A 15,959-nucleotide genomic window follows, 5' to 3' on the forward strand; every position below is an offset into this window, starting at 1 on the left:
GCCAAAAGTTATGCTGTCATTTCAGGGAATGTCCAATTTATGTTACCAGTGTCAAATAGACCAGGTTGTAAAATTGTCATTACAAGACAAAGCAGAAGTTTGTGTGGCCTTTATTTAGTTTTTCCTCACACCCAACATGTTGACACTCATTAGCATAGCTGCCACTAGGTTATCAGTATACAGAGAAACTCCTGGTGTGAGATTTGAACTGGGAAAACTTAAAGAATCTTTGTAAAGATAACCCTATAAAAGAAATGACACAATCTTTGCAAATTCACATCTACTCCTGCTGTAAAAAAATAGATGCAGCCTCCCATTTGTGGAAAGAAAGCAAAATCAACTAACAGACTCTGTGATCAGGCAAATGCCCAACAGTACAAAGACTATCAGAGCATTATCTCTTGTGGAACTTCTTGCTTGGATCTTTGGCATAATCTAACAACATCTGACAGGGAACAAAGCGTTCTCCCCCAATTGTTTCATGTAGCTTTTCCATTCTCTCAACAAATTTGTCAGCTCCATAGGTGTCAAGATAGCGGAAAGGACCTGGAAAAGATTACAGTTATTATCTGTGATCTGAAGGTGATTACCTAACTAAAAGAGACTCCAAATTGTGAATTAGAGGACAAAGGTTTCACATGGCTGAGACAACAACTGAACAGGGTGCCAACCTTGTGCATCTCAAGCTGTTGTATGGTCAAATGATGAGAATACAGCATACAGGTATATACAGGACATGGCTTAGAAAGTACTGTCTACAGAGTCAGGTTGGGAGTGGAGGCTTTTGTGATAGCTTCATTAACATTCAACCATGGAATTAGTAAGAGCTCTCAGCAAATTAAGAAAAATTCTTTAAACTAACCTCCATGAAAAGGTGGGAATCCAAGACCAAATACAGCACCAATGTCCCCATCAACCTAAAATGAAAAATGAATATTTTGCTTATAAGATATTACTTTGTCTCAAGATGAAGACCAGCAGTATTCAGTGACAACATAACATCACTAAGTAGTGATTGCAATCTCAGATTATTAATGATCTCACTTTGAGAACAGTCATACATGCTTATTTCATGTACTTCTATGCAATAGTATGTAATAAGACATCAGCATTACAGGATATAGTGATAAAAGAAATGTTTGGTATACTTCAACAAAATTGCTTAAATGACAGGATTCTTTGGTCATGTCGTTGGTTACCACACAGAGCTCAGCCTCTATTCTAAATGTTGGAAGAATGACAAATTGATACTGGCTTGCAAAAAGTCACACTTACTGGATTTCTCAAAATTCCTTCTTGTAGACAAAGTATAGATTCATTGACAAAACGGGCTGCCAGTCTCATCTGAATTTCCTCAGCATCATGACTAAGGAAAAAGAATGAGATAATGAAAGGAAAATAAGTTTCAAATAGCATTGGTTTTTGTGATTGTAATGAAAATTTGTTAACTGTTGAACGAAAAACAATGACAGACAAAAAAAAACCTGGCCATCACTTTCAATGAGGACTTAAAATTTGTACAGTGCTTACAGTTCTGGAGAAGTGGGAGAATTCAAAACATTCCTGATCAATTTTTTCTCTGAAATAATAATGACTAAAAGGGCAACACATGGAATAAGCGAAATCATACTGACCTTCCCTTCTTGGGGGTGGAAAACTCTTTAAGAATCTTCTCTGCTGCACCATTGGTCTATAAGAAAAAAAGATTAAGGAGTGAGCTAAACCTCTCATTAACACAAATTTTGAATAAACCAACCTTGTGTGGCCAAAATGTGGCCAAAAACAATACAAGAGCAATAAACTGAATGATTAGAAATTCACCTTGGTAACCAACTGCTTTCAACTAAAATAATATAATTTATTATTAAAGTAGTTGAAGTGATTACTTACTTCTCTCTTGCCTTTTCCAGCATAAATGAAAAAGCCTTTTCCAGACTTCCTTCCTATTAACATAAAGAATACTAAATATTAGTACTTCAAAGATTAACTTAATATGTACAAAATATATTTATCATAAATTCAAATATTGACAGCAAGTTCTAACCTGTCAGCTGGTGAAATGACCAGAAATAAATTTAAAGGAAAAGAAGAAAATACAACAACACCTTGATAGACATTGTGTCTTCCTTGAAAAAATGGAAGAATTTTTCAAGAAAACAAGTAACAAACCTAAATGTCCTCCATCAACCATTGCTTTTAAGACTCCAGGATCACCTCCACCAAATCTAGAAACCAGAGGGGAAAAAAGCACTCATTGTCACAAACTGATATCATTACCAACCTTGTTACCAAAGCAACTCTCACCTTTCACCAAAAGCTTTCCCAAGATCCTCTGCAACGTGAGCAGCTACATCAATACCCACCTGAACAAAGAAAGAGTCAAACTGTTTAGCACTGTGGCACAGAACTTAAGTAACATGCCTACTCAAGGGACAGGTTAGGTTAAAATAAAAGCCTTACTGAACATAACTGTTCTCTAATTTATTTATTATTGTTAACCTTCTTTCAATAATATGTTGCCATAACTGTGGTATGACTGAAACTGTAGTGTATGCTTTTGGCTTGATTTCATAGTAATTCTCTTCCAATGAAATTATATTCCTATAGGTTTAATTGAAGACCATTACTATACTAATAAGCTGTAGAGGTATTAACTTACTACTAATAAGCTATATAATTATTGCTACTGTGTACAGCGTAAACCACTAAAATCCAAAATGCAGATGCAGTCAAACACCAAATCAGTCATATCAATTACATTGTATGAATCACCCCAGCACTGACATTAAACTACATTTTTCATCTTCAGATACACAGCTATTATCCACCCAAACAACAACAACAACTCTCAATTTGGAAAATAAAAATATTATATTTCCACCTCATCAGCCAAAGTAGCTGATCCAACTGGAATCCAAACTGCTTGGTAAGTTTATCAAGATCCTTTGGACTGACTCCTTCCTACAACAAAAAGTAAACAAGAATAGGGAGATGTTATGGAGTTACTTTTGTTTATGGCAAAAGAAGTGACTCCACAGATAATAAAAAATGCTCATACATATGACCAGCTACCTATCAATCTCACCTGAAGAAGAGCCACTGCCTCTGCTAATGTGGGGGCCAGGATTCGTGTGGTGTAAAAACCTGGGCCATCCTTTAATTAATCAAATCACTTACAAGTTAGAGAAGGATGTTGATTCTTGCTGGCAAAGTATATGACTTGTATAAGTAAACTACTTACTAGTAAATAACTATATGATAAGTATGTACTTTCATATTTGAGCAGTACCTCTGATACAGAAATCTAAATGCTACCTGACTTGTTTCTTGTTAGACAGATGGATGGAGATAGGCGGAGAGAGTCAATTAAAAAAAAAAAAACACAGAATAAAATAAATCACCTTTACAACAATGACTGTCTTCCCTTGCTTCAAACCAACATCGACAGCAGCAGCTGACAAAAACAACAGAACAAACATGCAATGCTTAACTTATTTTTTTGGTGAAAAAATGAAAGCAGTCTTGGCATCCTTTTTTCAAATAAATGCACATGACAACAAGTAAATATTGATTTTAAAAAATGATAATAATATTTTACAAATCCTCTCACCAGCTGTGTCATTTGAAGTTTTGTCTGTGGTAATGATTTCCAAAAGTGGCATTTTATCCACAGGCGAAAAGTAGTGCATTCCTATAACCTGTACATTGTGGGGATATATGAAATAACTAACTGATATAAATAATATTGATATGTAATTTTCAATAAAGTTGATTTTAAAGATTAAGAAACTCAGCCACATTATTTACCATAGGGAATTAAATGTTACAATTATTTGCCCATGGTAACAATTATTATCAACAGTTGTGCAATCCACTAGAGGTTGACAAATGCCCTATACATGGCAATACTGTAGATAAATGGTGTTTTTGTCTTAGTGGTGATGTGTTGATTACAGATCCTTGGAGAACTTTATACTTCCTCTACAAAATTGGGCTGAAATCACATTGAAATGTTATAAACTATAGCCTTTCCCTCACCTTCTCAGGTCTTTTACTAGCTTCTGCAATCTGGAAAATATTTATTTTACAACAAATAAGTCCAATGCAAGGGACAGACAGACATATTTTCACAGTTAAACATAATAAAAAGTATACAAATATCAACTTATTTCAGTCCAAACTTTAATTTTTTCTGTGCATTTATTTTTTAAATGTAACCTCAGTAAGGGTTTACCACAGGTAAAACACACAGACCATGGCGCTGAAAAGTTGAATTTCAACACCAAAAAGTAAGCTTTATGTATTGGGAACAGGACTGACCTGATGTATAGGTAGAGCTGATGTATTTGATGCAAACACACAATGTTCAGGGATGACCTACAGACATGAAAAAAAAATCCCTCATCATATTTCTGAAAAAACTAACTGATTACAATCATAGACAATGAGAATATGAGAGCATAAAATGGGATACACAACAAAGAATTGGCCTGACCTGTTCAATTTCCTTGATGACCTTGTGTTTGATGTTAATATCCTCAAAGACAGCCTCAATCACCATGTCTGCCTTTTGAAAATTCTACAATAAATGGAAAATACATATAAGTGTGCATACGGTGTTGGTAGAAATCCAGTTGATCTTACAGCAAGCATTCAAAGGAATGGAGAGAGAGTCTGTTGTCACAGTATGATATTAATATTTCCTAGCCCAAAACCATGCAAGATCAAAGAAATCATAATTTGTAATTCTCTCTTATAGCTTTATTCCCTGTCAAGTAGTTACGATAATATACTGTTCTATCAAGCTTCCACTTCTTTAATTTTATAACCTGTTTGCAAGAGTGAAACTGCAAAAAAAAATCAGTTCACATTAAGGGTCTACCTCTTCATTCGATTAAATTAGATTAATAAAAAATAATTGTTAATGCACAGTGGATTGTTGCTAGGGCAAAGGGAAAAATCCCTGTTCCAGAAAAATCTAAGAAAGAATAAGAATATTTACCGTAAAGTCTAATTGAGCTGACAAGTTAGACATCACTTGATCTCTTTCAAATCTGCAAAAATTTAATAACAATATCATCATTATCGTTATTAATATCAATAATATTAAAATAATCTACGATTGACAGCAAAATCTCTCTTTAGATAGTTGACTAGAGAGGACTACAAGGAATGGAATTGGAATGGATAGGCCGGGTTGGATGGATTTTAACCCTTTCACTCCACGATATCATTATTTATTCTTCTTACTGTCTGCCATATCACTCTCACTGTGTTTGTTTCGAGAATTTGGTAGTGGATCAGCTAATCATGCCCTCATTGATATTTTTCTTTATTCTCATCACTTGTCTGCTTGATGTTGTATTGATATAAGGTGAATTCTGTCTTGGTCACTCATGGGAGCTAAAGGGTTAACAGAGTGGATACAAGTGGGTTGGAGTGAATTAGAAAAGATTGGGGTGGACTGGGGCAGATTGGACTTCAAAAGTTCTCCCTTGACATATGAAACAACTTTCATCAAGATGATTGTTATTAGATGAAAAAATTGGGGTAAAGAATCAGTGAAAGAGAAATCTTTTCCTTTTATTTTTGTAAAGTACCATTAGACAGAAGCTGAATACTTACGATGTCATGGCCTTCTTCTTCACACGACCATTAAATCTAAAGCCAAGACAAAAAGACTTAGATGCAAAGCCATTCTAATGTTTGATAACTTTTACTTCTAAATTTCAGTGCTTTCATCAACATACCCCTTAAAGATTTGCTCCTGTCCTCGTGTAAGTCCTTCTAGAATATTGTCCTTCATGATCACTTGATGCCCCTTTTGAAGGCTGACCTACAATAAATAAACATAATAATAATTATATCTACTGCAAATTAAGAATCCTTAAAGGTGAATGGTATGCACATTCTGATTTGACTTAATACCATCCCAACAATTTGTTACTAGAATACTAGCTAACCAACAGAAATGGTTCATGGAAGTTGCTGCTGCATTTGATGGAGTTTTAGTGATACAAGGAAGATGATGCCAAAAGTCTGGTCCTTATTCTGAACACTTAAACCCTTTCCTTCTTCTTCAGAGATAGAAAATAAAAAGTGCTGCAGCCATTTGGAAGATTTGTATTTAAGTATTTTCCCATTAAAACGCAACACAGTCACTGCAGAGTGATTTTAGCAAGATACATGTGTAATAATTATGGTCCCCGGCCCATCAGAATATTTACACTAATATTTTCACCTAAAAATTTTCAGTAGACCACACTTAATAGAGACAAAAAAATTAATCAAGAAAGCTCACCACATACTCACAAGAGCTAGTGACTGTAGCAAACCTTTGAGCCAGAGTTTTGATTTCATAAAAGCTTTCCTTACTTACCTGTGCGATTCCAGCACCCATGAGACCAGCACCTAGGACAGCAACAGTGCTAATGAAGAGACAAAGTGATTGTCAAAATATTGTTAGTACTATTTTTGAAGAGAGCATCATTGTCATTAGACTTGCAATACAACAACCTAAATACTATAATAACAGTCAATGAGTTATAGACATGTAAACAGTACATTGCCATGTTCAATCTAACAAACGTTGTAACAGAAACAGGTCTTATTAGGGTCTCCCTTAAAATAAAAACCACCCACACACACACACACACACACACACACACACACGCACTTTAATTTCCACTTTTTTTGTTTTTAGAAAACAAAGTTTGTTGTTGGTGTAGATTATTACAGGTTGTTTCATCAAAAATTCCTCAATATGTTACCAGAAAAAAAAGAGGTAAAAATGTATGCAATCTCTTGAAAATTCATATGAAACTGTAAAAACAAATATCCCATGGGTGTTTCATCTAATTCATAGAAAGCACAGTTTTAAACAATTAAGGTGGGAAAGCTATACTGGAAGGTGTTGAAGTTGCATTTAACATTCACTCAAAGCTTTCTTTCAAGCACTCTTTGAATTATAATTACTTACTTAACTGGCCTTTTAGGTTTACCATAATGGTTCTTTTTGCATTCTGTCTGACCAAAGAACAATCCCATTAAGGCTTTGGCTTCTGTAGTTTGACTTAATTCGCCAAATCCCTGGAAACAAAAAAACCTTTCAATTCTTCAAGCACACAGGGATAATAACGACAGTACTCTTGTTTTCACTCCTTCAGCAGCACAGTGAATTATTGCATGTACATTATTGTGTTGATGTTTAGTATAACTAAAATGGTAAGAACAATGATTGATGAAAGTATTGTAAAAGGGTAAACTCTTAGACCTTCATGGATCTATAATTGTCTAGCAGTGCCATCCCTAGTCTTTGCAATCTGCTTCCATCTACAATTTACTTTGCTCTATTTCCAACAAAAAATATTTTCTTAAAAGTGGACTTGAAACTTTCTTTCATTTTTTTTCAAGTACATAATGAGGAAAATCAAAATTGCAAATTTCAGCCACTTTTTCCATAATATTAATTAGGCTACATGTACATATGGTGCAGTAGGATATTTTGTAGCAACCGCCCTATAAAAATTTTTAAATATCATTATCAACAATGTCTAAAGCAATGCCCTCCAGTCAACCACACTAACCTCAGCCTCTTTCTTGAAACCATGTGCTGGGCCTTTTTCTAGACTTTCTTTTACAACCTACCAAGAAAAAGCCAAAAATACAGTGTAAGATTTACTGTTACTATCATGGCAGGTGATAAGAATCCTTTTGAGAATATTGAGTAGTAACATTTAGGGGAGTCACTAGCAAGTTATTTTGATATTGACCAATCAGGTGCTACATGAATGGCTAAGCTAAAATGAGGAACATAACTATTCTACAATATAGTTCACAAGCTCATTACTTGTCATAATTAACATGTTTGAAGGTTAAAAGTAATAAATTTAGATCTCTGACTTGTAAGCAGAAAGGGTGTGGTAAAGGATATTCAGAGAACATTTGAAGTGACATGTCAAAAGCAAATGGCCATTTAAGACACCAATCCAGATATTGTCAATTAATTATTTTAGATAAGAAGATATAAATTAGAAAAGAGCAGATTATAGAGCTCCATGAACTGCCTTTGACAAATGATATCAAGATAAAGCCTTCTGGGGTCTGTCAAAAGAAATCATGAAGCACTGTCTTACATCAATAATCCTAAGTGGAGCAGGATACAGACCACCTGTCTTCTTCATAACCTGGAAAAATAGAAGAAAATGTAAAATTAAAGCTGAAAACTGTGACAATTCTATTGAAAGACCTTGTTAGCTTTCAAATTCAACAAAATAATTTTACAGGGAGCCAGTATCGATTGCAAATCTTTGTGCATTATGTTATATCATAAACCAAAGAAAACATTTAAGGACCACCTCTCCTAACAATAAAAAGCCACATTATAGCCAGTCACTAACTTTAATTTGAAAACTTGATTTAAAAAAAAAAAAAAGGACACAAGGGGAGTTAGGAGATGAACTTTCTTTATTTGTCTCACAATAGAGTCACTTTTGATGTTGATTTCCACGTTTCAACCGCGATGCTGCAATACTGCTAGTCTTCATTGTCTGACAAAGACTAGCAGCATTGCAGTTGAAACATTGTGATCAACAAAAGCGACTCTATTGTGAGACAAATGAACAAAGTTCATCTTTAATCTTACACCAGGATGAAAAATAAACATATTTTATTACAAGGGGAGTTATAATCATTAGAACACTTACTGTTTCTCTGGCTTTCTTGACTACAAAGTTTCTTCCAAACTCTGTTTCTGTTGTTATCTTATATTGTAAATCTGGGATAACAAGTTCAAAATAATTTATTTCTTTAAGTTTTCACACCTATCCATCAGATTCTTTACTGAGTTAAACATATATCTATTATGTAGCATATTACAACCATAACAAAATTGCAACAAAAGGCTTATTGGTATTCACATACTCTCTTACCATATAGTACAAGTACCGTAATTTCCGGTCATTTACCCACGGGTAATCTGTTGATTTTGCATTAAACGCACGCCACTGTGGGTAATAGGGAGGTGCGGGTTATGTGACAATTTTAAAATCTAGTGGTGGTTGAATTGAAAAAAATTATTACCAACATGCGTTTCCACCTCTCAAGTGAATTTTATTGTATTAAGAGTGCCACAAAGCGGCACGAAAACATGATGCCGACTCAAGTTTATTTCACGCATAATTAATTGCGCGACGAACAAATTGCTATCCACACGCGTGAAAACAAAACCTTGATGGTGACAAAAATAATCCAAAGATATCCGGTGCATCAGTAACAAATTCCATTTAACATTAGCTTGAGCTAAAGAGAATTTTCCCGTTTTAAGGGACTTGTTAGGCCCAATAGAACCGGAGATATTGATTTTTTTCAGAAATCGCCGACAGTACTTTATAATTCAAGTTTTAATATTTACCCAGCTTTTTTTCAGCAAATCAACATAGCGCTGAAAGATCGCTCGCACAAAATGTAGCCACAAATTCACATTCTGTCAAGTATGAAACGTTGAGATTTGGGCATGGGCTGCTAGTGTTTTTACTGTATTATCTTATCAATAAAGTACATGCTAATATTGAAACAGAATTGTGCATGCATCTGAATTTCTTTGACCTTTAAACTCAACAAAGATGCTTTCAAGTTTTCAAAAGTTGGATCGGACAACTTTTAAAAGACTGAAATGTATCACCTTAATGTCACGTTTTCGCCACCAAAAAGTTGAATAACATAACGTGCGGGTTATCCACCAGTGCAGGTAATCTGTTGACTTTTTTTTTCACCGTATGCAATAATCGGCCGGTGCGGGTAATCGGCCGAGCAGGTAAATGACCAGAAATTACGGTATCAGTCTGAAACTATCAGCCATGTCAGTTACCTTTTAAGTTCGTCCAGGAATGTGATCTATCTGGTTTTATACTTCCTGAAGCTAGAGCCCTATGCAATCATAATAAAAATGATTCATAATGAGTTAGCTAAAACAAGTGCCATTAGGCTTTAGAACAATACTACAATTATCAGTCGAGTGGAGTATGCAAAAGGTTTGTGACAGGTTTTTGACTTTAAAATACCTGTGTTGTCATGGGCAACTTTCCTCCTTTCCAATGATAACCAAATCTGAATAGCTGTCTATAATTTACTGTCAAATATTAAAGCATGCTAAAAGAGGGCAAACAATAAGCTGCCAATGGAAACCAAGCCAGTTGCCCATGAAAACAGCGAGATAAAAAAAAAATGGTTGCCAAACTTCTGTCTGGCCTCACTCCACTGAAAATTGTAGTAACTGCTTTCCACAATTGCATCCTTTTAACCTTACTTTGCACTCTGGATTGCAATGTCTTCCAAGTATTGTAAGGTGTTTTCTGCTGGTGGCTTTAGCCCAGGACCTGTAAACAATTCAATTTTACAGTTTAAATTCATGCAAATTATCTCAGATCACTTTAGGAATGAGCCACAGGTTAGTTTTAGAAAAAAAAAACAGTTAAAACATTTTCAGGATGATTTGGTATTATCAAGTGAGGTGATAATGTAAATTGGTTGACATTCTGGGCTTTAGGCCTTTGTCATTCCCTCTGATGATAGGCTTATGCTTGAAACTTTCACTTTAGGAACTCTTTACAGCAGCCAAATTTATATTATCAACTCAGTTGATAATACCAAATTATCCACAGTTTCTGTAAAACATGCCCCCCCCCCCAAGAAAAAGTACTTAGGCTTCATTCCAAAATGGACTGCCCATTTCATCCTCATCCACCCACTTTTAAAGAAAATCAAAATCTTACGGGTGGTCACACAAACTCAGTAATTGTTGTTACCAATTGGCAGTTGTCACAAACATGGACTTCAGAATAATCATATTACAGATAGATAATATGCTTGAAAATTAGCAACAGCAGGTGGGCTAATAAAGATGGTAACATAGAAACCACACTTAGGTTGGTTAAAAAAAAAAAAACCTGGAATTTACTTGGTTCAAGTCTCTTTTGGTTACTTTTCTCTGCATATTTGCATAACAAAAGGAAACTATAAAATTAAATGGGACTGGGTAGTATTTCAATATCACAGTTTTAAAGGCTAGTGGGTAAGGGAAAAGGTATTGTTTACAATACAATAAACAAATCAGCATACCTAGGGGCTTGACCAGTTGATCAACGAGACCCATTCTCTTAGCTTTATTTGATTTAATGTTTTTTCCTGTTAGCATCATGTCCAAAGCATCAGGAAGGCCAACCTAAATAAATCATATATATAAAAAAAATTGAGGAAATTGTTAATGTTTAACTCTCAATATTTCATCATTGATTCTCCTTTCTTGCCGCTACATACTTCCTAACAAATTAGTTAGGAGAATTTGGTATAAGATCAGATAATGCCCTCTACAATGTACCTGATAAATTAGAGTATTCTCATTACCTATTTGCAGGATAATGTATGGAAAATGTAGGGAGAACTTTTATGTTAATCACATCTCACCATTGAGGGGTTAATGAAAAGCCTTAGATATGGACCTGCTATTTAATTATCAAAAATCTTAATTCTAGAAAATACATGATTTTCTTTAATGCCATTTTAACTTACAAGTGGAGGCAATCTCTGAGTTCCTCCAGCACCAGGAAGCAGACCTAACATGACTTCAGGGGCAGAGAGGACAGTGGATTGATTATCAACAGCCACTCTGTAATGGCAGCTCAAGGCCACCTGAGGATCAAAACAGAAGACAGGTTGTTCAAAGGGTCACTCAATATCTTACAGGTACATAAGCAACAGGGTCCACTAGCTTTAAACATGAAACCAACATGCATATCTACTCCAGCTAGTAGCATTATCAATTTAAATTTTATCCATACAAACATATATCAAGATTGTCTGGAAACCATTTATGCCATGGTTTATTGCCCAGTTACCACAGGCTTATATGTTGATTGGAAATTTTAAAACATTAATCCTTTCAAGATAATCTGCAGATGCATTTTTCTCTCAGTGATAATCTATGTTTGGCAAGTAGAGCTATCCCTGTTAAGATTGGTCCTTTGCCATATGTACTTTGCTGTGATTCCCAATTTGATGCTTTTGAGACAATGGGCTACAACAAAGAACAGTTTATATTGCAATCTTAAGTCATTTCTCCAAACTGCAGCCAAGAATAGTAAGTTTCTATGTGCTGTGTGGGAGGACAAGACGGGAAAATACTTAGCTTAAGGAACATCGTGACTCAGAGCCATATATTTCCACATCCCACCTGACCTGACACAGTCAATAACCATTGTATCATATCACCATTTCTCTTCCAGCCCTGCTCAAGCCACTGCATATGGCCCTCATTTAAGATGTTAGTCAAAACTTTTTAAACAAAAGCATGCACAGGGCTGTACAGGTCATATATAATAATGCAACTACCTCTAGACCACCTCCAAGGCATGATCCCATGATTGCAGCAACATAAGGTTTAGGACTGTCCTGTAACAAAGACCCAAAGTAATTACTACAATGCCATCTTAAAAATCAAAAACATAATTGTCACGTAGTGACTGTGAACATTCCATCTCTCAAGATCTGATTTTTATTCTCCCCTCTAGCTGCTACACATTTCCTTACAAATAAAAGTTATGAAAAATTGATATAAGATTAAGATAACAACTTCTACCTAATAAGCTTGTGTATTCTCATTGCCTGTCTGCTGGATAACATATGTACCTTACAGAGAGAAATTAATGTTAATCACATCTGAGAGCTAAAGGACTTAGGCACTTACTGCAATATGTTGCATGACTTTCTGGCCATTTGCTGATATTTCTTCCACCTTAGAAGATAAAAGGTAATATTAAAAATCTTACAAGAATAAATGTGGGATTAAAACAAAACACTTTAGATTTCAAATTTAAGCCAGGCAAGTTAGGAAATGAATTTTCATTGCATCCACAATTCCTAATCTAGCTACCAATCTACTCATGATTTCAAGTTGTATTTTGTGGCAATTGTTTTTTTTCTACTGATCTTACCAATTATTTCAGTCAATTATTTCACATTTTTTCATGATGTATATGAATTGTATTGTTGGCTGAGTTTGTAGTTAAGGTCAGGTTATGGCAGTCAGCCTGGCATAACTAACAACAGTGTGTGATAGACTAACTAACAATAAATGTGTAAACGCACACAAAAATACATGAATGTAAACTTACCTTCTGTGCAGTGTCACCAGCACTCAACATGCTATGAAAAAAATGACATGTGTTACACTTATTTCACTCTTCTTCATGCTCAAGATTTTAGCTTTCAACTGCTAACATATATAGTAAATAATATATTCTCAGATAATGACCACTACCCAGGTTGATCATTCCTGGGAGTGACCCAATTAAAGATGTGCCCATAGCTTGTTTGAAAGAAATTTATTGTTCAGGAACCTGATTGCCACATGTGCAGGGTCAAAGAGAAATTAAAAAAGGAGAAATTAATTGAAGACATCAACCAAACAACATCAACAGGGACAGTGGAAATTAAAGAAATTTCCAAAACATGGTGGACCCAGGATCAAGAAACACTTTAGCTGCTCAGGAAAGTGGTATGATAGCAGATCACTTGAGGTAAAACTTCATTAGGACAACAAAACTTTAACATTTCACCTCCAAGATCTCAAGAATAATTCTCCATTCATTCTACCATACAATTCTTGTGATATTAGTTTGGAGAAGTTGGTACTGGATCAACTAATAAGCCCCTAATTTACATCTTTCTTTATTTTAATCACTAACAAGTATGCTTGATATTGTGTTGATATTGTAAGGAGAAATTTTGTCTTAGTCACTCATGGGAGTTTAAGGGTTAAAAAAAAATCCATCATAGCTATTGAGAGCTAATGAATTGCTCTTACATCAATGTTCTTTGTTTGGTTAAAACCATTTCACTTATCACGTTATAAAGAATAGCACTGCACAGGTGAAGCATGAAGTTGAAACATTGTTATTTTCCTCACAAGTAAATCATGATATCTAACCCTAATAGTATTTAATATTAGGTATCATTGGTGCGTGCATTTTACAATTATAATAATTTGTAAACCGTACTGTCCTACATACTTGATATCAGCACCAGCAATCCAACATCCTGGTTTGGCTGATGCAAGAACAACACTTTTCACATCTGGGTTTTTTTCCACACCTTGCATTACCTGATCAGTTATTCACATAAGTGGCAATAAGCAAGTAAACATAAATGCAATGAAGTGACTCAATGAGCATAATCTATAATGATTACATGAATAGGCAGAATCTGCTCTTGTTATACTTACCTCCACTAACTCTGTTGTGAGCTTCTCAGACAGCACATTAACCTGACAGAGGAAGTAAGAGATTCAAATCAAAGAAGTTACATCTTCTATACCGTACAGTGAAATTTCCGAGCTTTTCTTATAATACTTTTTTTTTTCCACATTTAAGACTCACCTTAGAGTCTGGAGTATCAAACCTAACAACAGCTACACCATCCTGGATGTGACATTTTACACAGTTGTCTGCTATACATAAACAAATAAAAAAGTGGATGAGAAATAAACAAATAAAAAAGTGGATGAGAAATGCAATTGTTGACTGATTAGGAGGGCAGAACAGAAAATTGCTTTGGTCATGGTCATGAAATAGGGACCGAGGGTAGCTGGGTCTGAACATTATCACAGAGACCCAAATATCTTTCTGTCTGCCCAACCTCACTCAAGAAACTAGCACTTTATCATACAAACGCTTCTTTCTCTTCTTCCTTGTTTCTTTCTATCTTCTTGAAATGACATGCTGAAGTAAACAATCATTTCAATTGGTTCTTACTTATAATCAGTTGGAGGACAGATGCATAGATGACATCACCTTTGACAGTGCTTTGTGTTTTTATCATATAAAACACACAAATTCTGTGATGCTGTGGGTTTGTACATCAATAGATAACAGAAAACATCAAAATGTGGTAGGAAAATCAGTGACATACATGGCTGCACTTTGTGTGACACCTTTTTGTTCTCATTACATTTTGACATGATCTGTGATCTATTACCAAACAGACTCTCAACAAAGTGGAATCTTTCACTAAAACACAAGGCTTAAATTTTGCCATCTTCATTTACATCAACCTCAAATTTATTTGTTAAGCACTTTGCATCTTGCAAGACTTTACAATAGACCTTGTGGCTTGTACTAGACCTGCTCACACCATTGCATACAGCCTTTATGAGGAGTTTTAATTGGGTTTTTCAATATGCACCTCCACTTGACAGATGGTTGTCTACCAGATCAAAAAAGTCTCTAACTTAGAAAAAATGCCTTCAATACCTGCTGAAGTCTGGTTGGACCGGGTGAGAATTCCTGAAATAGAAAACAGAAGTGAAAATGTTGCGAGCTAAAACTAGGAATTCAATAAAATTCTAAACTTTATGATGAAGTAACTCAGGGGGTGGGTCTGGTGGTGTGGTTGACGAATTTGCGTGACCTTCGTACTGTCACAAGAAAGTACAGGAAAACTATACGAAAAGAGTACTCCGAAGCTACCTATGACTAGAAATACTTTCCAAATTACAATTCACTTAATAAACAATGAAACCACCAGATTCGTTTACGCGAAAGATGTAAAACTCGATTCATTGGATTTCACGTGCAACCGTGAAAGCCACAATATCTACATCCCTCTCCACGTAAACGTCTCGTAATCAAATAAACAGAAAACATACCTGAATTTACTGTCGGTAAAACATGCCTCCTAGTAGCATTTAAAACCCGCCTAAATCCAACTCTTAGAGCTGAAGAGAGCATTTTTCTTCCTTAGTAAACTATAGAGAAGTTTACTAAAAATCTATCTCTTTTCCGGGGCTTTCGCCAATGTACGCAGGCGCCTTTGTCAACGTAACATTTCTCCCAAGCTGCTCTTCGCGACTAGTATCAAAGTTCAGTCTTGTTCCCAGACCTCCGTGTCCTTCGATGACCTTCAGT

General features: G+C 35.2%; 1 protein-coding gene across 1 annotated transcript; it reads right to left on the minus strand.

Moving 5' to 3' along the window:
• Nucleotides 1-247: 247 nt before the first annotated feature.
• Nucleotides 248-15,861, minus strand: LOC131798553 (trifunctional enzyme subunit alpha, mitochondrial; the record flags this gene model as incomplete). Its single annotated transcript, XM_059116207.2, is given in 35 exon segments — nt 248-546; nt 863-917; nt 1,276-1,366; nt 1,635-1,690; nt 1,891-1,943; nt 2,170-2,225; nt 2,305-2,363; nt 2,882-2,913; nt 2,916-2,961; nt 3,086-3,154; nt 3,402-3,454; nt 3,611-3,698; nt 4,039-4,068; nt 4,321-4,377; nt 4,496-4,579; nt 5,003-5,054; nt 5,626-5,661; nt 5,751-5,836; nt 6,380-6,428; nt 6,980-7,089; nt 7,587-7,643; nt 8,136-8,186; nt 8,706-8,776; nt 9,869-9,927; nt 10,307-10,376; nt 11,119-11,221; nt 11,569-11,688; nt 12,388-12,447; nt 12,743-12,790; nt 13,170-13,200; nt 14,067-14,158; nt 14,279-14,320; nt 14,433-14,503; nt 15,306-15,338; nt 15,701-15,861. Coding segments are annotated over 35 exon segments (2,304 nt in total). The 5' UTR covers nt 15,783-15,861.
• Between the last annotated feature and the right edge of the window lie 98 nt (nt 15,862-15,959).

Source organism: Pocillopora verrucosa, chromosome 2 (assembly GCF_036669915.1).
Source record: "Pocillopora verrucosa isolate sample1 chromosome 2, ASM3666991v2, whole genome shotgun sequence".
NCBI lineage: Eukaryota > Metazoa > Cnidaria > Anthozoa > Scleractinia > Pocilloporidae > Pocillopora > Pocillopora verrucosa.